Here is a 26,066-nt window from a genome sequence, read left to right on the forward strand (position 1 = left end):
CGGCCAGTGTAGGAGATCGCTCCCCACACCATGATGCCGGGTGTTGGCCCTGTGTGCCTCGGTCGTATGCAGTCCTGATTGTGGCGCTCACCTGCACGGCGCCAAACACGCATACGACCATCATTGGCACCAAGGCAGAAGCGACTCTCATCGCTGAAGACGACACGTCTCCATTCGTCCCTCCATTCACGCCTGTCGCGACACCACTGGAGGCGGGCTGCACGATGTTGGGGCGTGAGCGGAAGACGGCCTAACGGTGTGCGGGACCATAGCCCAGCTTCATGGAGACGGTTGCGAATGGTCCTCGCCATACCCCAGGAGCAACAGTGTCCCTAATTTGCTGGGAAGTGGCGGTGCGGTCCCCTACGGCACTGCGTAGGATCCTACGGTCTTGGCGTGCATCCGTGCGTCGCTGCGGTCCGGTCCCAGGGCGACGGGCACGTGCACCTTCCGCCGACCACTGGCGACAACATCGATGTACTGTGGAGACCTCACGCCCCACGTGTTGAGCAATTCGGCGGTACGTCCACCCGGCCTCCCGCATGCCCACTATACGCCCTCGCTCAAAGTCCGTCAACTGCACATACGGTTCACGCCCACGCTGTCGCGGCATGCTACCAGTGTTAAAGACTGCGATGGAGCTCCGTATGCCACGGCAAACTGGCTGACACTGACGGCGGCGGTGCACAAATGCTGCGCAGCTAGCGCCATTCGACGGCCAACACCGCGGTTCCTGGTGTGTCCGCTGTGCCGTGCGTGTGATCATTGCTTGTACAGCCCTCTCGCAGTGTCCGGAGCAAGTATGGTGGGTCTGACACACCGGTGTCAATGTGTTCTTTTTTCCATTTCCAGGAGTGTATTTTATGTTTAACATTGAAATATCTTTATCTCTACACGAAGTACCTGAATTATCTACTTTCCTCTTGAGAAAATATGTCCAGTTAATTCCGAAAACTTGTGAATTTTACACAGCAGATGCTTAGAACATCACAAAAGCCATTATACCGCCAAAGCGGAAAAAGTGGATGAAACTCCCGGGTAGGTGAGAGACATTTTGAATATAAATTTTCACCTTGGGGCCATCATATGTACCAAAATTTCCAATAGATGTTTACGAAATTTGACTGGGGCGTCAGTACTCTCTGAGGAATAAAATTTTACAATATACTGGCTTCATTGCATATGTTGTTTTCCATATACATGTAGTGCGACAAGACACTTTGAAAGTGCAATCAGAGAAGTAAAGCCTGCAGGAAATTATAGACAAGTTGCAACGTACTGCACATAAATGTTATATTCGATTGACAATCAATTTCATTTATACTTACCAGCGATCTGGACCTGTAGTGCGATGGTGGCGCCGCTGGAGACGTAGTGGTCGGATAGCGCACTAGTAAAATAAGGTCTTCGGAAGTCTGCAGGTCCCTCCGGCCACTGGTCACGACCTGAAGGAAGAACATTCAGTTGGTTTCTAATCGCAACTTACTCTCCCGTCCTGTGTCCCTATGTCATTAAGCTTCAGCCATGGAAAAGATACTGAAGCTGATCACTCCTTCAAAATTAACAACAAAGTTTCTAGGTCTCGCGCACAACGACAAATATGTAACGTTTCGAAATGTATCTGAGAATGTTTCCGCTTAATAATCTTTTACTTCTTTTCGTTGCGCATACATCACGTGGTCTGTTCAACATGAACACTACGTCTCATTACGACACGGTGGTGTGAGAGTTGCTGCAGAAACAAAAGGAAAGAAACAAACGATAGTCACAAGGCCCCTCCTACAGGAGACCCAATCTTTTTGTGTCCAATTTATATGCTGATGTTACAGGGTCATAAACCAAGTATTTGAAATAAGTGATTAACTGTCAGAAACGAACATTACGTTTTTATTGGCGTAAAAAGTTTGCAGCTTACAACTTATGCTGATGATAAATGTTCAAAGGTCAGTGGAAAATTTACTAGATAATCCTTTGGCTACAGATCATTTGGCCCCATTGTTTCCACACGATGTTTGTAATTGGGGTGTAATTTGCGCTCCACTAGTACTCTCATCCCTTATTCTATGGCCGGCCGGAGTGGCCGTGCGGTTCTAGGTGCTACAGTCTGGAGCCGCGTGACCGCTGCGGTCGCAGGTTCGAATCCTACCTTGGGCATGGATGTGTGTGATACCCTTAGGTTAGTTAGGTTTATGTGGTTCTAGGTTCTAGGGGGCTGATGACCACAGCGGTTGGGTCCCATAGTGCTCAGAGCCATTTGAACCATTTGAACCTCATTCTGTGAAGAGTTACTTGATTTATGAATCTTCTCCCATGTGACCCAACATTGCCTTCTCAACTATAAATATCCGAACAACTGTCTGTCTCTCTGTGGCCTGAGCGACTCAGCTGCTCGTCAGTTAGCGTTTGTAAAGATTAAGTTCTTCCAATTGGAATGATTCCAGTCACGAAAATTTCCTCTGTACATCCTGCTCCACCCGGATAACATGCATGTCAGCTACTTTTTGTACCAAGCAACGCGTCATTTTCGCTATACAGCCGCAATCTGTAAACAGTAGTAAATTTCAGAGTAGACACACTACAGACGACTGTGCATTCTATTTCCTGAGTGAGCTTCCTTTGTTGATGTAGGTGAGGCTTACGTAACACATGCAGTTTACAAAAAGGTGAGTCACTCGCAATGCTTTCTTGTACCGCCTCCCATATTCCATTTCGTCCTTTGGTTCCGCATCTCAGATTATTTAATTTCCACATCGACATCTACATATATACTCTTCATGCCACCGTTCGGTGTGGGGCGGAGGGTACTTTGTGTATCAGTGTCATTCCCCCTTTCCCTGCTCCAATAGCGAGTGGTTCTCGGGAATACAGATTGCTCGTAAGCCACAGTGTGGGATCGGAACTCTCTGATTCTATCTTCGTGGTCTTTCCGTGAGATGTACGTAGGAGGAGGAATTGTATTTGTTGCCTCTTCTAGAAACGTACGGTCTCGGCGACTTAACTGTAAACCACACCATGATTTTTAACGCTTCTCTTGTAGCATCTACCAATGGATTTGGATAAGCATGTCTGTGACGCTTTCGTTCCTATTAAATTCACCTGCAACGACACATGGTTCTCTTCTTTGCATCTTCTCGATTTCCTCTCTTAAGCCCACCTGGCGCGGATCCCAGAGTGATGAGCAATATTCAAGTATTCGTCGAACAAGTGTTTTTTAAGCTACTTTCTTTGTTGATGGACTATATGTCCTGAGGATTCTTCCAATGAATCTCCGTCTGGCGTCTGCCTTACTGGTGATTAATATTATGTAATCGCTCCTCTTTAAATCGCTCTGTTCGCATACTCCTAAATATTTTATGGAAGTAATTGCTTCCGCTGATTGTTCTACAGTCGTGTAATCACACAATAAATGGTCGTTCTGTCTACGTATTCACAATATGTTACATTTGCTCATGTTGAAGGTCAGTTTCCATTCCCTGCACCAAGCTTCATCCGCTGCAGGTCTTCCCGCAATGCGGCTCGATTTTCTACCGTCGCCACTTCTCTGTGTACCACACCATCATCCGCAAAAACCTCATGGAACTCCCGACGTTATCTACTGGGCCATTTACGACGGATGTTCGGAAAGTAAGGTCAGATCCGTTGCGAAATGGAAACCACAGTGAAAATCAAAAATTTTCTTGTTCGCAATAGTTAACCACACCTTCCAGGCACCTCCTAAATAGTCGCCGCTCCGAGTTGGACATTTGTAGTGGCGTTGTGCAAACTTTCCAGTACCCTGGTCACAGAAGGCAGCCGCCTGTGCTTTCCGCCAGTTCTCTACGCTGGTCTACCTTTCGTTGTTTGTGCCAAAGTGTTGTCTTCGTAGCCAGCAGTTCATGTGAGTAGAGATGAACATCGGACGGAGCCAATTGAGGGCTGTATTTTGGGTGATCAAACACTTCCCATCGAAAACGCGGCAGGAGCGTCTTAATTGCCCCTGCAGAATGCGCCTGAAAATTGTCTTAAAGAAAGAAACACGTGACATTTATGTTATGTGTGCTGCATAGCTTCAGGCGAAATCTCTCACCAGATCTGTGTACATGGCGGGAGACTCAAGTGAAAAGAGCGACGTGAAGCTATGGACAGGCACAGTAAAGACGCTGCCCAACACATCCGTCCAAAGTTCCATCGGATTTTCACAGTGATTTCCATTTCGCGCCTGATAGGACCTTACTTTCCAAATACGCCTCGTATAGATGCTGTAAAAAGTTATGGTGCCTTAACACTCCCCTGCAGCATGCCCAAAGTTACTTTCACATCTGTAGACTTGTCTGTGTTGAAAATTGACATGCTGCGTTCTGTTGCTATAAACTCCTCAAACCAATTACACAGTTGGTGTGATATTTCTAACGCTCTTATTTTGTTCATCAGGCGGCAGTGCGGAACCGTATCTAATGCCCTCCGGATGTCAAGGAACACAACATCTACCTGGGCGCCTGTATCCACTGCTCTGAGTATCGTGGGCGAACAGAGCGAGCTGGGATACACAAGATCGAGGTTATCGGAACCCATGCTGGTTCCAACATTGGAGATTTTCGGATCTTCTGTCACACGAATAATTGTGACATACAGGTTTGGGGCACGGTGGATGTGGTCATCGAAGAGCTGGCGGATGTCACACTTTCTAAGTACAACAGCACAGGAAGGATATGGAATGTGTGAAAGACATTAGAACCGGAAAGTAGACGATCAACCTGCTCTCGTTCCACTGAAGGGAGAATTTTCAGCGACGCACAGTTGGCCTTTCCTTTACTGTAAAATTCTGAACAGAGTTCACCTTGAAGTTTCAAAGTGCAATATGATTTTCGCACGATAGCAAACGTTAGCTGAACAAAAAATACTAAATGCTGCTATGAAATACTACAGAACGACCCAAAACTTGCTGATGTTGTCACAGATCTATTACGATGGGATACGATTTTTCAAATTTGTCTTCACCTGTTGCTACACAACATTGCTAGATGTTCAAATGTGAGTGAAATCTTATGGGACTTAACTGCTAAGGTCATCAGTCCTTAAGATTACACACTACTTAATCTAAATTATCCTAAGGACAAACACACGCACCCATGCACGAGGGAGGACTCGAACCTCCGCCGGGGCCAGCCGCACAGTCCATGACTGCAGCGCCTGAAACCGCTCGGCTAATCCCGCGCGGCACAACATTGCTAACGGCTACTAAACTGGACGTGTTCGAGTCTTTTACGGAACACTCGCAGATTTAGTGCGGCGAGCTTCACTAACTTTGGACCTCTCTCTATTGTGTTGTTCCCTTACACTTCTGGTTAGAGTATAATGATCCGCATTAATCAGTCCGAGCATTAGGACCACTGCCCACCGCGACGCTGAATGCCGCTTAATGGCCCTACGGACACAGACGAATATGGAATCACGGTGGCGATGATGCTAGCCGAAAATGGAGAAATCCACTGATAAAGTGATTTTGGCAAAGGGCAGATTGTTGTGGCCGGGCACCTGAGAACGAGCATCCGGGAATGCCGAAGCTGCTCAGCTGTGGCAGATCGGAGGGCAGGGCACATGTAGAAGTGTTTTGGAACACAGCGTTGAGCTCTGCAGTAAACGACCGATACGCATAACCATGTTGGCCCAACGACGTCGTCAGTTACGCTTCACGAAGGCACGGGAACACCGACAATGGAATGTGCATCAACGGTGACGTGTCGCCTGGTGGGGCGCATAGCGTTTTCTGTTACACCAGGTCCGGACACAGCGTCCTCCACCAATCAGCTGCTCGGTACACGCGCCGTGGCACTTTCAGTAGTAACCGAAGCCGCTGTGGCAGTTGTGGACTACGTGAACATTCCTGCGCACCACCTGCACCCCTTCAAGCTTCGTGTCTTTTCCCACGGCGACGGCAACTCCCACATAACTGTCCATGTCACAAGGCTAGAATCGTGCGAAGGTTTTTGAGGACCATGAGAGAGAAAAACACACTGCTGTCTTGGCCACCTAGTCGCCTGACCTGACTGCGATGGAACTTATATGGGACGCTATCAGGCTGCATCTCTCTGCTGACAAACCTACGCCCGTAGTTTAATGGGAACGGCATGACCTGCGCGTAAACATCTGATACCACGTACCTCCGGAAACCTAGCAAGGACTTGTCCAGTTCATATCACGCAGAATTGTTGCTGTGTTGTGTTCCAAAGGTACGTGAGCCGTGCGTGGCTCATGTTCCCGCCATCATGTATTTGACACCCTCCTTTTAACGAACTTCCACCTCACTACGTTGATTTAAATTACTACTGTCACTGATTTGCAGCTTTGCCTGACAGTGACCGGCGCTAGCAGCGCGTATCGATACATCCGCTCTTGTAGTATCTTTAAATGACTGCTATTACTTCCCGGTTGTTGTCTGTCGTAGTGGAGTTCGTCGTCAGTTCGCGTCGAGATCAGGCCTGCCAGTCAGTTGGAACGCGTGTGGAGCGCAGTCTAAACCTGCCAGTCGGACTGGCGATGAGGCATTAGTGCAGTCGGGTTGGAGCATCAGTGAGGTCTGCTTCGACATGGCTCGCCCTACCATTGCCGGCACGCATCACTTGAGCCGGGCCACGGTCTTGGTGGATCGTCGGTCGGTCGCCCCACCGGACGACGTGATTTGGCTCGCCGATCGTTCATGAGTCGGCTGGGTGATAGTGTGCATCGACTCCAGATTTGTCTTCGTGTGTGCTTACTTACTGTCGTTCAGGTATTTGTGCAAGTGTTTGTCAGGTTGTGTGTATAGTTGGCGTTATTTCCACTGACGACTATTTTAGATGTTGTCGGCATTCTGAGGGCAGTCGGTCGGTTGGTGCAGACGAGGGAAGTTATCCCCGCGAGGTGCAGTCGGCTGGGTTCACTGGCGGTCCCTGCGCAGTGTCGGATGTGCGGAGCTGTCCGATCGTACCAGCTTCGTGGTTCGCCGACTCAGGACGTCAAAGTTGAATAGTGGTTTCAACTACCCAAGCCACGTCTATTCATGTTGTGGTGGTTCGCTTCGGTGGTTTGCTGTTGGGGACTTAGCCGCCATGCTGTGCAATTAACTATTCCGGTCGACTACGATTTGAGTGCACCATTGGAATTTTCTGTCTTGTGGCCGTTAGTTTTCTGGTACCCTGCCCTGGGCACTGACGGAAATTCAGGCAGTGTTCTTTTGAGCGAGTTAACTATTACTGTGTTTCAAATTCAACTGTACCAGAGGAACTTTCTGCCTAGTGGCCGTTAGTGTTCCGTTTACCTGCCCTGGCCACTAACGTAATTTCAGACAGCGTTCTTTCCTCGCCTGTTGTCGCTGTCCAACATGGTGTGTAATTTTGACAGATAATACGTACTCCATTGTGGATTATCACGTTTGTAACATAGCCGGTTGGGGTTCTCATGTACTGATTGTGTCGGTCGCTCCGTGCCAGCCCCCTGGTTGGGTTCCGACGGATCAAGTGTAGTTGGGCTCACCACCTGTATCGCCTAAGTGAACGAGGACAGACCGACCTCCCTGGAGGCCTTCTGAGTGCCACCGGTGTTTAATTATCTGTTGTCATCTATTTTAAATTTTAGGCTTGTGCTTATTGTTTGTTTCTTAAAATTTTACAAAATTAATGTTTAAATTTATCTTTCAAGCTTAAACACTACGGCCTTCTGCCCTTAAAGATTATGGTAATATATTTAGAAATTTTGAAGTTTGATTGTGGCCCTCAGCCATTGGTGTTGCACCTTACATATTTTATTGCTATCTTAATTGGATTTTTATCTTCTTGTTTTTTTTTAGATTTCTTGTTGTTAAACATGCTGGGTTTCTGCCTTTAAAGGTCTATGGTAATATATTCTGAAGTTTTGAAAATTGATTGTGGCCCTCAGCCATTTGTGTTGCACCTTGCATATGTTGCATTTTGGGTTTTTAATTATTTTATTGCTATCTTAATTGAATTTTTGATTGTTTTAAGATTTCTTGTCGGTCTTCAGGCTTTAAAGGTCTATGGTAATATATTCTAAAATTTTGAAACTTAATTGTGGCCCTCAGCCATTTGTATTGCACTTTGCGCGTGTTGTTTTGAATTATTTTATTGCCATCTTAATTGGATTTTTATCTTGTTGATGGCCTTCAGCCGTGAAAGAGTTGCTAAATTCCAACAAATGACAAGTAGAAGCAGAAACAGACCTCAACCCTTGGCCCTTTCCACAATCCTATTACCTGTTCTGCCCAACGGTTTTAGCGGCCGTCTCAGTACGAACTCACTATTAAAGAGCTGATCGTAATGATTCCACTCATCAGTGTATTTTTTTTTAAGAAGTCACATACAATACCAAATTTCCGTAAGAAAAAGAGCAGGAAACTGGCAATGTGAAAAGCTAGTAATCAGAACGTTTCACTGGGGTTGGAGAGGTGGATCTGACGCTGTATAAGGCGATTTTGTCAGAAGGCGGAATGTGGACGAGACGTGGGACTGCGGAAGACATCCAGAGCAACTGGGTGAGGACGCTCGCAGACACTGAGTCGGCAGTCTGTTATATTCGAGACTTCTATAAAAACTCCGTATTATTTCAGCTTGTAACATCTGGGGCTGCAATAATAGGACAGATGTTAATCATGGTCACAAAGATGGCTGCCGTTTGCTGTACCGTCTAGACTAGGTCTACCGCCACGATCTTGTTAAATTGTCCAAGTAATCGCTAAGGCACTCTGGAAAGCGTTTTTAACTGCTCGTAGCTTTGTAGCAACGGTAAAACGCTCCTTCTCCTTACTTTATGGTGAGCGCTAAAATATAAATAAGTTTGCACAAAATACATGGAACTTAAATTTACTGAAATCTCCCCTAACGCTACTCTTAACATGATGGATTCTACTTCTCTACGAAGTTACTTTACGAAAGCGTAGCGCCTAACAGTTTCAAAACAGGTAGGGAGCTGTTGGAGTCGACTCGACAAGAGCAGCGACAAGAACAAGTAGAAGAAAGCTGAATGAATAAAATCTCTCTACACAACTCTGACCTGCTAGAACACAAAAGACTACATTTATACCTCCTTATTGACTGCCTTACGCTCTTTTTGATTAATTAACGCTTTCTCTTGAACTATTTCTGTTATCTTGCTTTCAGCTCATCAGCTAATCTTGCGCTGTTGTAACTCCCTCTTCTTGTGACACATCAGCGTCTTCTCCATATTCATTCCTTCTGTATTGTTGCCTTACCTTTCTGTTAGATGTCAGTACTCACATAAGGCAAGACAAACAGCTGTCAATGTTAATAAGACTAACAATTCTTAAATTCCACATATTCATTTCTATACATGTTGTCATTATTATTATTATCATTATAATTATAAACTGTTCATGTACCAGTGAAGAAGCGGTAGGACCTGAATCCCGTAACCTTACCAAGTGGAATAAATAAATAAAATAAAGTACTGTTGGAACACAGATGATCATTGGGCCTCTTGTTATGGATTGGATACTAGTTACTAACCTAAGCAGGTACTTTTACTGTCATAATAGCAATCGGACTCAACTTCTTCCACTAAACGGAGAGTCATGTTTCAGCACTGTCACCCAAACCATCGTACCTAGTGCTCAGTTTAACACGAATGGTGATAAGAATAATGCAAGAATCTGGCGATGTGTCACTGTTATACGATACAGCTAATGCGAGGACTGCAGCTGTTTGATGTTATATAAGAACACTGCGAGTTGCAATCTTACTAGGCACTCGATTCTGTAAAGAATTTATATTTATGAAAGTAAGTAGAATTATTTAACTGTAGGCTTATTGGTTGAATATATCTGATTTAACTAACTGTGTAAACTTTTTATGTTTAGTAGACAGTCACCTCTGTACGACGTATTGACATGGCTGGCAAAATTACTCTAATATTGAGAATTTAGATTTGAGTCCGCACCTACCGCAGCAGTCTTTGGAAACGATTTAAATAAGAAGGCCGATTATTTGAGTCTTATTTCACGGTCAACTACGAATAACATTGCATTTACGAAAAAGCCATTGTCAAGCGTCTGATACCAAATAATTAAACGTCCACGTTCCAGATAAGCAAATATTAATTACAACCAATCACTATCATACAGATAAAATAATTTATATTTTATTTTATTTTATTTTAAGTTTGAACCTGGAGCAGCAGCGGAAACTCGAAAGCGACAGCTTGTTGCGGAGAATGTGTTCGTCAACAACTACTTAGTTAAAACCTCATGGGACGCCCTGTATAATGTGAAGAGCAGTGATCAGCATACCCGAAGCTCGCTTTAAGTCTCAAGATTTCTGTCTGTTGAGAATGGAATGCTATGTTATGCTTACTAGGAACCCTCGAAACCAGTGACACTGTCGGTCTGATATTCTGCACGCCCGCATTTTGTTCATTGGGTGCAACACCTTCTGAGAGTCAAGGAACACGTCATCAAGAAAGGTGTCAGTATCTACAACTTTTGGGTCTCGTGGACGAACAGAATTAGATTAGATTAGATTAGATTAGTACTTGTTCCATAGATCATGAATCCGACACTTCATAATAGTGTGGAACGTGTCAGGTTAATAAAAGGTGTCTATACAATATATTACATTACACAAAATATTACATGACTCTTAATATTTTAATTTTTTTGTGGTGCTTGCGGAAATTACCCACTTACTACATCCAAAAATTCATCTAATGTGTAGAAGGAGTTGCCATTAAGAAATTCTTTTAATTTCCTTTTAAATGTTATATGGCTATCAGTCAGACTTTTGATGCTATTAGGTAAGTGACCAAAGACTTTTGTGGCAGCATAATTTACTCCCTTCTGAACAAAAGTTAGATTTAACCTTGAGTAGTGAAGATCATCCTGGGTTACCTTGCAAAATTTTTAGGGAACCAAGCGGTAGCGTTATAATGTATAGAAAAATGGCACTAGGCCCCATAAAGGTCACTGTGAAGCAAGGGTTCGCAAACCGAGAGGTGTGTTACTATAGGATGACAAGTATTGAACTACACAAAAACACATAAATTAGTTACAAATTACGGAGCGCACGCACCTTATTCAACATGTAAACGTCACTACAGGTATTCTGGTTTAGGTAATGACATGTTCGATACGCCTGCCACCATTCGCGATGATGTGGTGCTGACGAATAGAGAAATTCTGCATGACCCACTGAAGTGTCGGAACTCTGATGCTACCGATGACCTGAATTTCTATTTTCAGCTCAGCAATGGTTTTTGGGTTATTGCTGTACACCTTGTCTTTGATATAGCCCCATAAAAAGGAGTCGCATGTGTTCAGACACGAGGAATATCGCAGTCAATCGAAGCCACTACCAGTAGCCTCTGGGCACCGCAGAGTCCCCAAAGTGCTTCTCCAGGACATCAAACACACTCCTGTTTCGATGGGATCGAGCTCCGTCTTGCACGAACCACATCTTGCCGAAATCAGTGTCACTTTGGATAATGAGGATGAAATCATCTTCCATAACCTTCACGTATCGTTCGCGGTAGTCACCATGCCATCGAGGAATATCGCACCGATTATTCTGTCACTGGACATTGCACACCACACAGTGACCCGCTGAGGGTGAAGAGACTTCTCGATCGCGAAATGCAGATTCTCAGCCCCCCAAATGCGTCTACTTTGCTTATTGACGAACCCTTCGAAATGAAAGGGGGGTTCGTCGCTAAAACAAACCATATGTTCCCATTTTGCCCCGCGACCAACTGTACAGTTTGAATGTCCTAACGCAAACAGTTCAGAAGTTATGACGATTTTATTTGATGTAGTTCAACAATTGTCACTCTGTAAAATTCCACTTAAATTTTTTTAAGAGAGAAAAGCACTGGACGTCGCACGAAAGAAAGATATGATGAGCATTATTATTTGTTTGGGGTGACTCAGGTACACGATGGAAAAGCCAAATTCCAAATATTTGCTCGTACACCAGAGAAATTACACCGGCATATTCTCCAACGGTCCTTAGGCAGTTAGGAAGTGAAACGACTTAGGGAATTTCGCGTTGTGTGGTATCGCGGGACTTTGTCTCTGAGCGGTGCGCAGCCCCGCGCCTGGTGTGAACTCTAACTTTTCGCGTAGATAACTTGTATGTCGCGATGAGATTGTGATTGATCGAACTTGCTTTCTGAATAAACATTATTCTAAACAAATCGCAACTGTGTGGTCTACATCATTTATGGGTCGGTAATTTTATTCCCGATATTATTATTACTGTTAATTATATGTTATGTTAACTTTCTATTTCGCAAACTTGCCATCAGCCAGACAACTTAACCTAAGGGTCACGAGTGTCTAATTTAAGGCATGTAATGCGACACGTACGGTTCAACCCCTAGGCAAGTTTTAGCCAAGACATTTCGACGAAGAGGAACCGCATGTGAGCCCAAACATCTTTGGGATGTTAGCTCGCATCCTCGAGGACATCACTGTCCTGCTGCGATGTCGTCTACCTCCGTCTTGCATGAACCACATCTTGTCGAAATCAGGGTCACATTGGATAATGGGGATGAAATCATCTTCCAAAACCTTCACGTACCGTTCGGTTGTCATCGTGCCATCAAAGAATATAGCGCCGATTATTCCGTGACGGGACACTGCACACACACAGTCACCCGCTGAGCACGACGAGACTTCTCGATAGCGAAATGCGGATCTTAGTCCCCCAAATGGGATAGATTTGCTTATTGACAAACCTATCCAAATGAAAGTGGGTTCGTCGCTAACCCAAACCAAACACGCGTCCGCATGAGCGTACTCATGCTCCGTGGCGAACCGTGTAGTACGAACGTCCTACCGGAAACTGTCGAGAAGTTACTTCACACAGTTCAGTGACTGTCGCCGTGTAAGTACAGGAGAGGTGAGGAACGCGGAGGCTGGGAGGGTAGCAGTACCAATAGCAGTACCTGGGAAGGCGACGTTGGCGGAGACGCGCTCCTCGGCGAGCTCGTTGCGGGCGACGCAGGTGTAGACGCCGCTGTCGGCGTGGGCGGAGGGCGCGCGCACCACCAGCCGGCACACGCCGTCGGCCAGCTCGCTGGCGGAGAAGCGGCCGTCGACGTCCGCGTCGGCGGCGCCCGACCCCGCCAGCGGCAGCGGCCGGCCGTCCTTGAGCCAGCTGACGGCGGGGGCGGGCGAGCCGCGAACCCGGCACTCCAGCACCAGCTCGTCCTCGCTGGAGCGGTACGAGTCTGCACAGGCACACACACACCCCGTGTCACACTCCAGAAAGTAATGCAGCTGCAGAGGCTGAAAGCGCATCCGACAAAAGTTTAGTCACCCCTAGTTTTTACCCTCAGACTTCAAGAAGAATATAATAATTCCAATACCAAAGAAAGCAGGTGTTGACAGATGTGGAAATCACCGAACTATCAGTTTAATAAGCCACAGCTGCAACATACTCACACGAATTCTTTACAGACGAATGGAAAAACTGGTAGAAGCCGACCTCGGGGAAGATCAGTTTGGATTCCGTAGAAATGCTGGAACACGTCAGGCAATACTGACCCTACGACTTATCTTAAATTAAGGAAAGGCAAACCTACATTTCTAGCACTTGTACACTTTGGGAAAGCTTTTGACAATGTTGACTGGAGTACTCTCTTTCAAATTCTGAAGGTTGCAGGGGTAAAATACAGGGAGCGAAAGGCTATTTACAATTTGTACAGAAACCAGAAGGCAGTTATAAGACTCGAGGGGCATGAAAGGGAAGCAGTGGTTGGGAAGGGAGTGAGACAGGGCTGTAGCCTATCCTCGATGTTATTCAATCTGTATACTGACCAAGCAGTAAAGGAAACAAAAGAAAAATTCGGAGTAGGGATTACAATCCACGAAGAAGAAATAAAACTTGAGGTTCGCCGATGACATTGTCATTGTGTCAGAGACAGCAAAGGTCCTGGAAGAACAACTGAAAGGAATGGACAGTGTCTTGAAATGAGGATATAAGATGAACATCAACAAAAGCAAAACGAGGATAATGGAATGCAGTCGACTTAAATCAGGTGATGCTGAGGGAATTAGATTAGGAAATGAGACGCTTAAAGTAGTAAATCAGTTTTGCTATTTGGGGAGCAAAATAACTGATGATGGTCGAAGTAGAGAGGATATAAAATGTAGACTGGCAATGTCAAGGAAAGTGTTTCTGAAGAAGACAAATTTGTTAACGTCCAGTTTAGATTTAAGTGTCAGTACGTCTTTTCTGAAAGTATTTGTATGGAGTGTAGCCAAGTATGGAAGTGAAACATGGACGATACATAGTTTAGACAAAAAGAGAATAGATGCTTTCTATATGTGGTGCTACAGAAGAATGCCTAAGATTAGATGAGTAATCACGTAACTAATGAGGAGGTATTCAGTAGAATTGGGGAGAAGTGAAATTTCTGGCACAACTTGACTAGAAGAAGGAATCGGTTGGTAGAACATATTCTGAGGCATCAAGGGATCACCAGTTTAGTATCGTAGAGCTGCGCTGAGGGTAAAAATCGTAGAGGGAGATTAAGAGATGATACACTAAACAGATTCAGAAGCATGTAGGTTGCAGTAGGTACTGGGAGATGAAGAAGCTTGCACAGGATAGAGTAGCGTGCAGAGCTGCATCAAACCAGTCTGAGGACTGAAGACGACAACAACAGTAGACACCTCGCTAACACCGTGTGACACCGCTTCAGTTCGGCGAGGAAGAGAGCCCACACGATGCTTCAGGTATGCCCACTTCGCCACAGGCACACACGGCAGCTCCACCCTCCCACGCACACACACCACTCCACTCCCATTACGTTTGGAAGTGGCGGAGACTCACATGGCCGCCCTGTACCATTTGCACACCACCTGCAGAGCACAAAAGCGGCCAGTATTCTCTTTTAAGCTGTCGACCAATAGCTTAGGCAGGCTATTCTGGGAGGAATAGTCAATATTGATAGATATGACAGGAACGCTCACGCAAAGCAAAAAAGCGTCGTATGGATCCATGCCCTATTCCGAATGGTTTCCAAAATAGATCACATTTATAAGGAACATGAATGGACCTAGAATTCAACCCTGTGGGACTAACTTTGTCATTTTTCCACAGAACAATTTAATAGCCACCGCGGTCGCCAGACCTTACGCCATAACATTTTTGTTTATGGTGTTGGGTGAAGTCCGAGGTGAGGAAACGAAAGGGGAATACGCAACATCAGATGCTTGGTTGAATCGTCAATGCTACTGACCTCACTAGTAAACGTGCATTCACACTCAGACAAGGAACACAACATGTACTCTCAATAGCGCACAAATGCTTTGAAGTTGACGGTGGGATATTCCCGAACATTTATATTGTGAACTGAACAACAGCCGTAACGTGCGTGTACGATAATGCTTGTCGTGGATTTGTTAAAAATACATATCTTTCAATTCCCGCTTTGTAAAACACACTGTTTCACATGTGTGCATGTCTAACCTGACAATGTCTTGAAGAATAACAATGTACATTAAATGTCTTCTACCTCGGAAACTATTCTTATAAGGGTGGTTTGTTGCTTCAAATAGCCGTCATATCGCTCTTTCTTGCCCATTCCTACTGGGACATACTGTATCAGGCGCATATCACTTGGCTCTCTGTATATTCTGTTCCAGGCAGCCCCCGAACAGAAGTTACTATCCCAGTTCTTCTATGAGTCATTGCTGTGAAAACGGAACATGACTAGCGATTCCTCACCACACAGTCCACATTCAAAATAAATTTATATTAAAAAATATATTTCTTTGAAGTGCATCTACTACACAAAAACGGCAAGAAAACCATGTCTGAGTGTGGGTGAGAAATTGCAGTTTTCTCTTCTTCGACCAATTTTGCATTAGAAGTTTTTGAACTTCCCACTGTTAAGAAAATTCGTATTATCTCACGAAAAAGCTAGTACCAGTGCGTTATACAACAATTTTGCCATACCGTGTTCGAAAACTTAGTCTCCATTTTCAGATTACGATTATATATCATTTTAAATTTATTTCAACGTTATGTTTCTGTAAGTGGTATTGTTTATTTATGATCTTCTAATTAGTCTCCATTGTGTATACTCCTTCCTCAATTCCACGTCTGCAGTGAGAAATAAGAGACTCTTTCAGTTAATGATGGAAACAAAGTCTGTGCCGGATCCGCTCTATTTTGAGATTACGTTCTTGAAAAAGTAACTGCAAAGTCTAAAATAAACTAGATGGTAAAGAAATATAAATAACGAATAACAGTAATGTGAAGGTAAAAGAAAAGTTTTTAAACTTTTAACCAGAGCGAGAGTTTTCTCAACAGGTGGATGAATTTAGCAGTCGCGGAAGATGATGAAAGAAAATATAAGGAAACTATAGTAGCAAGAGTTGTAGAAGACAAAACAAGGGGAAGACAAATACGGAACGATCAGAAGCTTCTGACATGTGGTTACAGGGAACCGCTGAAAATCAGAGTAAGGGATGACTGCCTCCTGCAACAAATTAAGTAGCAAAATAGCATCAAACAGAGCATTATGAATCGAGGAGATAAAAAGATTGGTCACATATTACACGATGAGTCGTTGTTGATAACTGTAGTCGAAGGAATGGTAAAAAGGAAGAACGGCAGGCGATGTATAGGTGTAAGTACACTACGCACTAACTTTTGTAATATAGGATGCAGAAGCTACGCTAAATAAGAAGAATAATGAGTAAGCTACATGCTCGACGAACTGCCCAAAACAAGCCTCAAAATGCTGAAGGAAAATAAATAATTTTGTAATTTCAGATAGTGTTTCCTGTTGTCAAGTTTAGAATAGCATCAGGAAACTAGAAAGGTAGCATTATCGATTAAAGGGTGTTGGTCTGCTGACTGTGTAATGACGCCTGTTGATTCTTAACAAATTAAACAACAGCGACCCGGCACTGTTAATGATGAAATTTATTAAAAACGAATAGTGCCAGTGACAATTTCGAACCGACACATTCATCATCAAACGGCTCTTCGGGTGAACCCTTTTTTTATTTAAATTATGCAGCAAGCCCTCTGTCGGCCATTTTTAGCTGTACTGAAACTTTCCTGGCGAATTGGTGCACTATACAAAAAAATCTGACATTATAAATAAACAATTTTACTTTAATCAGACGTAGTTAAAAGCTGAATCATCGCAAGTCAGTAAGAAGTGGGTTCGTTTTGAGTTATTTACATGAAAAATCCTGCGTCTCTGTAATGCCCTGGAAGAGCTTCATATTCCGCAAAGTTGCAGTCGTCTGATGATCGAAGTATCTGTTGGAAATGGATAACTGCACTATCTGTTTCTAAATAATAGTTTTGTAACAGCGTCTGGTTGCTGTTTTTTCCTTTATTTAACTGTTAACCTGTATTTAACCAGACGGCAGTTACCGAGTCGAAGGAGATGGATGGGATACAGTTGATCAGACGAGAACAAGAGATGTTTGTAGCCTACTCAGCTACAGGAAACCCAGGAGAATTTTGTAAGAGAGATTAAAGTTGAGCGAAGCAACAAAAAGCTGGAGGTTTCCGGAAAACAATGGAATTCTGTCAGAGTCGGCAAAGAACTTGAAGGAGCAGCCGAATGAGAAATATAGCGTCTTGAAAAGAGGATATAAGTTGAAAATCATCAAAATTAAAACACGTATGAGGTCAAATTAAATCTGGTGATCCAGAGAAAATTATGTTAGGCAATGAGACACCAGAAGTGGTAGATGCGTTTTTCAATCTGGACATCAAAATAAACGTTGAGGAGACTGCCATAATCGAACATAAATTTAAACCTTAGGAAGTCCGAAGTGTAGCCTAGTGCGGAACAGAAACGTGGACAGTAAACAGATCAAATTAGAAGAGAGAAAAACTTTTTGAAATGTGGTGCTACAGAAACAAATGCTGGATATTAGATAGATAGACAGGACAATTAATTAGGAAGTATTGTATGGAAAACTTGATTAAGAGGAGGGATCAGTTAATACGAGAAATCCTGAGCAATCAAGGGGGGGGTCAGTTTGGTTGTGGAAGGGAACGTAGAGAATAGAAATTGTTCATTGATTTTTTCACTAGCCCCCAAGGCAGCTTTCGAGTTGCGTAAGGCACCATCACAATTACATATCTGTCATCAAAAACAAAGTGGGAAGCGCATCATTAGATTGTAACTTGTGAGCGGACCTTCTGAAGAAGGACACTACGAGCCGGAAACCGGTTAAATAATTAAATTTCTTTTATGCAATTCGTTTCTGACTGTTTAGATATATATACGTAATGCAATAAAGGTTGTATTGCACAGTATGCAATTGGACAGCTTTATAATTACTGTAGGTTAAAACTGATCACAGTATCTATATAAAGTTGTTCCGTATACGCGCGTAAAATTAATAGCAATGGAAGCTGTTTCCTTATAATTAAATTTATGCATAATAAGAGTAGCAGACATTTATTTATAATTAAATTGCTAGATCCCTGGCATCGCTATTTACAAATTGTTCAACATATGGAATGCATTTTGTTTCGGCCAGGATTCTATAATCTTTCTGAACTTAACTTAATTATCTCACTTGGAAATTTGCCAAAAAGAGATATTCCTACGTGCAGAAAGTTTCTGAATTTTTGTAAGTCTAGTCCAGTGAATATTCAAAGCGTTCCTGTTCCTAGTTCTACAAGATGAACGTTCGATCTTTTCTCATGTTTATCCCTACAGTTCTTAGTGTGCATAAAGGTGTGAAATATGTATAAACTTGGGACAGTCATTATTTCAATATCAATGAAACACATTATGCATGGAGTATTCGCTCTTAGACAATACATGCACCTAATACCTTTTTCAACAAAATGAAGACTCTTCTGGCTCCAGCAGAGTTACTCCACGTCATTGTTCCATAGTTTGTTTGTGTGGGAAGAGGTGTAGCAGGCAAGGAGTAACAGCTTTGCACTAACATAGTTCTTTAATTTCCTTATTGCTACAACACACAAGATAGCTTGCTGCGTAAATTACCTGTATGTGTGTGCTCCTGTCCAATTTGGTGTCGAGACGGTTACCCAGTAATCTGACAATCTTTGCCATGGCACTCATTATCTTTTAGGGAGAACACTATACTCTCGGTTTCGCAACTGTATAATTTTAATTAATTTAGCTTAAATCAGCAAGATGCTTTGTCTGTTGTTGATGTTGTGGTCTTCAGTCCTGAGACTGGTTTGATGCAGCTCTCCATGTTAATCTATCCTGTGCAAGCTGCTTCATCTCCCAGTACGTACTGCAGCCTACATCCTTCTGAATCTGCTTAGTGTATTCATCTCTTGGCCTCCCTCTACGATTTTTACCCTCCACGCTGCCCTCCAGTATTAAATTGGTGATCCCTTGATGCCTCAGAACATGTCCTGCCAACCGTTGCCTTCTTCTAGTCAAGTTGTGCCACAAACTCCTCTTCTCCCCAATTCTATTCAATACCTCCTCATTAGTTATGTGACCTACCCATGTAATCTTCAGCATTCTTCTGTAGCACCACATTTCGAAAGCTTCTATTCTCTTCTTGTCTAAACTATTTATCGTCCATGTTTCACTTCCATACATGGATGGCTACACTCCACACAAATACTTCAGAAACGACTTCCTGACACTTAAATCTATACTGGATGTTAACAAATTTCTCTTCCTCAGAAATGCTTTCCTTGCCATTGCCAGTCTACATTTTATATCCTCTGTACTTCGACCATCATGTTATTTTGCTCCCCAAATAGTAAAACTCCTTCACTTCTTTAAGTGTCTTATTTCCTAATCTAATTCCCTCAGCATCACCGGACTTAATTCGACTGGGCTAGGTATATCATTAATAGTGAACAAAAATGGTCCTAACACCGATCCCTGAGGTAGTCCTCTAATGACAATCCAGAAACCTTGAGAGATCCAGGCTTCGCTATAGTAAGTAGGTCGAAATGGTTTTAGGTTTCAGTAGTTGTCTCGAGACAGAGAGGCTTGGGTACTTTAGAGCAGCGAGGAGAGCTTTATCCAATCAGCCTTCAGAATGGAGACCAAAACAATAACAACAACAACAGCGACCAGTACTCTTATAAGCATTTTGGATGAGCACATTTGGATCGACAGGTAGGACAGAGAGGTGCCGGCGGCGCGGTACTCACCGCGGATGGCCCTGGTGAAGGTGGGCGGCGCGGGCGTCGGCTGCAGGTGGTCGGTGACTCGCAGCTCGGCGCTGGTGGAGGCCCAGCCGGCCTCGTTGGACGCCTCGCACGAGTAGGTGCCCGCGTCCTCGGGCGCGGCGCTGAAGATCTCGAGGGTGGCGAGGCCGGAGTGGTCGCAGGCGGTGCGGTAGCGGCGGCGCTCGCCCGCCGGCAGCTCGCGGCCGTCCTTGAGCCAGCGGAAGGCGGGCGCCGGCGAGCCCAGCGCGCAGCACACCAGCCGCAGCCGCGAGCCCGCCGCCGCAGAGCGCTCGCGCAGCCGCGTCACGAACTGCGGCTTGCTCGCCGAGCTGCTCAGCTGCCGGGCACACGCGGCGCGCGTCAGCACGGGGTGTCGACAAAAAAGTTTGGTTTATCCACGATAATGCGCGGGTACGGAGGCGGCCAGTCACTGACTCCTAGGCGCCGGTGTGACAGGCAACCACTTCGACATCCCTGAGGTGAGTGGCGCTGGACTGGCGTCTGCTGGCCACCCACGTGAAATCTAAGGTGGTGTCGAAAGGGTTATCTGTCACGTCGGCGCCTACGTCTCAGTAACTGTGTGTTTCTGTACAGGAACATTTTGAAAGAGCCCAATGGAGATAGGCAGGAGGCACCGAGAGCTTTGACGAACTATAGGTGTTAGAGCGATCCTTTGTGGTCTTTTTCAGCAGGTGTCAATGTCGCAAGCCGCCCCTCCATCCCCCCTCCGTGATGACCCCACAGGAAGACTGCAAAAGCATAACAACCCTTTCATGCTTCTGGTCACGTTCAGATTTCGTCAGATGATTTTCAGTAGGCCTTGGTGGTTCCAACGTGTGCACTACAGCAAAAATTATGGTCACGCTACACTCCAGAGGGAGCCGATCACGGTCAACGGGGTTGCATACCCAACATGTCCTCAGAGTAGAGTTCAGTTATGGAGGAAGTGTATACAGTGTCAAACGTTATCAAGAAGATCGCACTGCTGCTCATCACATAGCCAACTGTTGTCTTAGACCATGAAAAGTGTGAAACTCAGCGCCCTAAAGCAAAGGGTGGTATTATTGATAACCTTCATGCCACCCTCTGAGACATTCTTTTGTCGATTCTGAGCAGTGGTGTGTCTGAAATGTTTCCTTCTGCCACTCATAAGAAAACCGCGTGACTTGCGCGCTGAGTGTCGCTGTTCTGACCTCCATGTGTAACACTATCGATCTTTTTAGAATCGAGAGACTTCGCACTAATGAAGCAAAGAATGAGATTTCTACAGCATATAGTGTATAAGAGTGTCTGCAGAAGATAATATTCCTTGACTGGGTGAAGTTAATGTTTATATGTAACTAACAAAATATTTATAATGTTACGTAAGTATCTTTTATTTAACTATGTGTAATTGCTTGTAAAGTGAAGTCATCACCAGCTCAGGGCTAAAGTTAAATATAGGTGAAAACCAGTAGGGATCTATCGACGTTCTGGAAGGTCGCAAAAGGTGGATATTTTTTGGTGCTAACGGAAGCGGGTAGGAGAGGGGAGAAGCGGAGTAAGACACTGTGGAGGGAGGGGACGAAAGCTGATGCACGCTGTACTACGCAGTGATGTTTAAACAAAGGCAAAAGTTTTACTGCTTAATAGACGTTAGTGAAGGGCAAGTGCTAATGTACATGTGTACAATGCTTTAGAGGAGGCATAAAATTACGTCTGCAACGAGTGTTGGCTCCTGGATGGAAAAGGCATCCATTACTTAGACCGACGCATATCCCCAGGAAAGCCAAACACATAATTGTGCTGGTGTAAGTCGCATAATTCGACACCACGAAGACGAGTAATAATCTCCGTCGCTGCAAAACGGTACGTGCCTTCAAAGCACCTAAAGCTCCAGCAGTGACAATACTGAAATTAACCGTCCGTAGTTCTGTATAAGAGCTGTGTTGACAATTTTTGTGTGTTTTATTCAATAATCATTTAATTGTTTTTTTAACGCAAAACTACTCATTTAACTTAATGTGTTCCAAGTAGGGATCCTTTCCTATACTAAAGAGAAAGAAATCGAGAATCCATTCGTGTTTTCTTTCAAAGTAAATTTAAATTATCACTCAAGTGCAGCAATTAAAGTAAATGTGGAGAATTGTAGATTGCATTGAATGTACGTAAAGTAAATAACAATTCTACCTAAAGTGTCAACTCGGTTATTGGGACCTTCTGTCCAAGAAATTAAGTAAAGCAACTGTTTCAATAAAGCTGAGAAAAACCAAGTATAAAAACTTTTGCAATCATTTCGATACTTACAAAAGTATCGTAAAATATTTCTTGTGTATAATACATGGTTTCAGAGGCAGTGTTGCTGATCTTACCTTCAGAAAAGTAAGTAGGCATCATTGTCGTTCCGGCGTTGTTTCCATTGATCAAAACTTTCTAAATGTGTGTGTGTGACCCATTCTGAAAGCAGTCATTATTCGGCTTTCTACGTGCATTAGCCTGTTCCTTCATTGATAGAACTTATTAAAAGAGAAAATGTTTTAATAAGAACGAAAATATAGTAAAGAACAAATTTGGTGAATTTATTGAATAACGTTAATCGATTCGTCATTTTGGCTGGCGACCGTGTTTTTCAGTAATATTATCACTCGCAAGAAGTAGTTTCACGAAATACAAAAGCTGCAACCAAGACTATACGATAACTTAACATTTGACTATGCTTTATCCATTACGCGGCATCTGAGGTCATTAGCGTTTGTTAAAGAGGTAGTTGTGTATACGTACTTCAATTACCGACGCTAGAATAACATCTGAAGTACTCAAGGTAATTGCAAGAGTAGAAACCGTGAGTGTTGTAAGCGGCCTTTAGACAGGACCAGAACAATTACTACGCCTACGTACAACCGCTGTACATGTCGTAAGGCGGCGGAACAGCACTTACGTCGACATACTACCGTCATACATGGCAGAGGCGTCGACAGAAGGGTGAAATGGGGTAAGAGGGACTGTGATGTCCTTTTCATCGTGTGACACGTCCACAGCGGCGCCGGCACAAATTTGGTGAAATTTGGTGCCTGCGTGACATCATTAACCCACCCCACTCCTCTCGTGAACTTCTCAGCTCTCGATAATTTTATTTTTCTCCCACTGTCGACACGTTGCTGTCTGAATCATCGCCGAGTCCGACGGTGACGTCGCAGGGCACCAGCATTTTCCACCATTATAGAAAAATGCTTTACACACATCTGGGCGAAATTTCACATTTATGCGTGGCAATAGCGGAAAAAATCACGCCGTTTTGAAGAAGTGACCCTTTAATTGTTTTCCGCAGTGTACGAGTATATTTCATCATTCAGGGATGATAAACAAGACGCACCACGCGGTACAATAGTGTCACTTGGGTTGCCTACTCAGAAGGCGCGACTTGGCGAGACTACGTATAGCTGTAGCCGTAGTTGCAGAAATAGAACGTAGCTCGGTATATTCCCCTCTTACCAAATCTAGACACAATGCTCTAACTCACGCTATCATCCTATTTTTCTCCCTCCCCTTCCCCTAGCTCGATGACGTTTTAGTCGCTACCTGCAATTCCACAGCGCCGTATAGTCACATTCATCACTCCGTCTCCACCTTGACCAAGATCATTTTCACACACCACCAGTATCATCGTTAACTACAGAATCATTCACATTATTATCAGGGATAATATTTTTACTGTAATATAAAATCCTCTCTTAAGTTTTAAAAATCATCAGCACCGTCCACCAAAATTATTTATTGTCACCTGTTTTTGCATATTTTAAAATCTCTTTACAAGTTTTGTAGCTTTTGGCTGAAGAGCGGCTTTATCCGCAGCTAGCACGCACTGAAATAATGATAAAGAAAAAAATATCGTCAAGAACTGTCAGCTGGGGAGTCAGTCGGTGTGTCTACTTCCAGATCTGACGGCCAGCCTTCCAGTCACGACGGCCGCTGTTGTGACTGACTGTTCGCAATTTTTCACAACACAAATTTTATTGATGTAAGTTCACAAGGTTGATGACTGAACAACAAACGAAGGGTAACAATAACGATGCCAGTAAAAGTCTCATAATTGAGGCAAACAAAAGTTCACTTCTAAATTTTCACAAAGGTTCGTTGTAACACACACACACTAGTACGAGTCCAATTCAGAGACGAAGACGTAAGCTTCAGCGGTCGAAGTACACGAGGTCGGCATCCGGAGTGAACTGAACTTCGGGCCTGCTTCTAGCCCCTAAATAGCTGTCTCCAGCCAGTCAGGGTTTCGCGTAGTGATACTTCCTGCAGGCCGTGGCTCGAGCTCACCCTGCAGGAAGTAGTGCTCGGAATGTCTGTTTTCATTATCATGTATGTAAATAGCCGGTGTTTACTATGGTGGTTTTGGTACGCCTTAGACATAGACAACCTCATCCTCTGCGATGTAATATGGGTTGCCAGTCCTTAGGGGCTACATTGGCTCCGGTATAACAGCCGTCAGCATACAGCAGCCTGCAAGCTGTCTTCGACGGCTGCCGCTCGTCCACTAGCTCATCATTTGGCGACTGGACTTTGAGTAACTTTTCAGCAGCGTCTCCCAACAAGCTTACATCAGCGATTATTGTGATCCTTCTCAAATATTGTACATGATGTCGTATGTCTTACAGACGCGAGTTAAGTGTTGAACACAACTGTATCCGTAGTAATTGGTGTGAACTTTGACTCTGAAGAGTGGCTCAATTGTTGTGTTAGTAGTAGATATTGTAGAGGCGATATAGCCGGTTTAAAGCGTGTTCAGTGCTACAGCACGCTGAGGCCTAGAAAACCTCGTTGCTACAGGGTACCCTACAACTGGTCACAATACAGTAACGATACGTATCTGACATATAGAGACTGGTCCGAGCTCTTATAGCCAAAATTACGGAGGCGATAGACGATCCTAAACTAAATGTTTTGAGAAAAGCAACCAATGGTCGTCAATGAATATTCTGGAAGGACGAGTTCTTGAATGAACATTGAATTCCCATTTTGCCAGTGCTAGTCTGCTTTTGATGCCTCCTTGCTGCGTACGTCGTTGGTTATTTTGCTGCCTAGGTAGCAGAATTCCTTAACTTCATCTACTTCGTGACCATCAATCCTGATGTTAAGCTCCAGACAAGTTATGCCTGTAATTATTCTTTCAGTGATAAAGAAAGGGCCTATAACCTGGCCATAAAGTAACTCACATCGCACGTTCACTTTTGGTCAATCACGGACATTTTAGTACACATCGTTGTTGTCCTGAGCCAGATATAAGGCAACTGCGACTGTTTACACAATCATTTGTGTGGAATGTTTCTTGTTTTGAAAACAGAAACTGTTTAAGAAAATTTGCAGTGTCGTCTGTTTCGTTCCGCGTTAAACTGCCGAAGTTCTACTCATAGGGCGATGGGTCGGTTTTATCTCATGTCTGATATGCATTTTGTAGGCAAGCAGCCGTAACCCTTTACGCATATCATTGAAGAGTCACCCTGCGTGTGTGCGAGTGTGTGTGTGTGTGTGTGTGTGTGTGTGTGTGTGTGTGTGGGTGTGTGTCTTCTTGTAAAATACACTATTGCTCATCAAAATTGCTACAAAACGAAGAAATGCAGATGATAAACGGGTATACATTGGACAAATATATTATACTAGAACTGACATCTGATTACATTATCACGCAGTTTGGGTGCATAGATCCCGAGAAATCAGTACTCAGAACAACCACCTCTGGCCGTAATAACGGCCTTGATACGCCTGGGCATTGAGTCGAACAGAGCTTGGATGGCGTGTACAGGTACAGCTGCCCATGCAGCTTCAACACGATACCACAGTTCATCAAGAGTAGTGACTGGCGTGTTGTGACGAGCCAGTTGCTCGGCCACCATTGACCAGATGTTTTCAGTTGGTGAGAGATCTGGAGAATGTGCTGGC

At 44.1% G+C, this 26,066-nt stretch overlaps 1 protein-coding gene across 1 annotated transcript in view; it reads right to left on the reverse strand.

Annotated features, from left to right (window-relative positions):
- The window catches only part of LOC126481726 (muscle M-line assembly protein unc-89-like), a 1,115,867-nt gene that overhangs the window by 756,702 nt on the left and 333,099 nt on the right, over positions 1-26,066 (reverse strand). The window contains exons 27-29 of the mRNA XM_050105679.1: positions 20,127-20,481; positions 12,928-13,212; positions 1,329-1,445 (exon numbers count right to left, since the gene is read on the reverse strand). Of these exons, the coding sequence (XP_049961636.1) occupies positions 1,329-1,445; positions 12,928-13,212; positions 20,127-20,481 (757 nt within the window). The remainder of the gene's footprint in view (positions 1-1,328; positions 1,446-12,927; positions 13,213-20,126; positions 20,482-26,066) is intronic.

This window comes from Schistocerca serialis, chromosome 5 (assembly GCF_023864345.2).
Source record: "Schistocerca serialis cubense isolate TAMUIC-IGC-003099 chromosome 5, iqSchSeri2.2, whole genome shotgun sequence".
NCBI lineage: Eukaryota > Metazoa > Arthropoda > Insecta > Orthoptera > Acrididae > Schistocerca > Schistocerca serialis.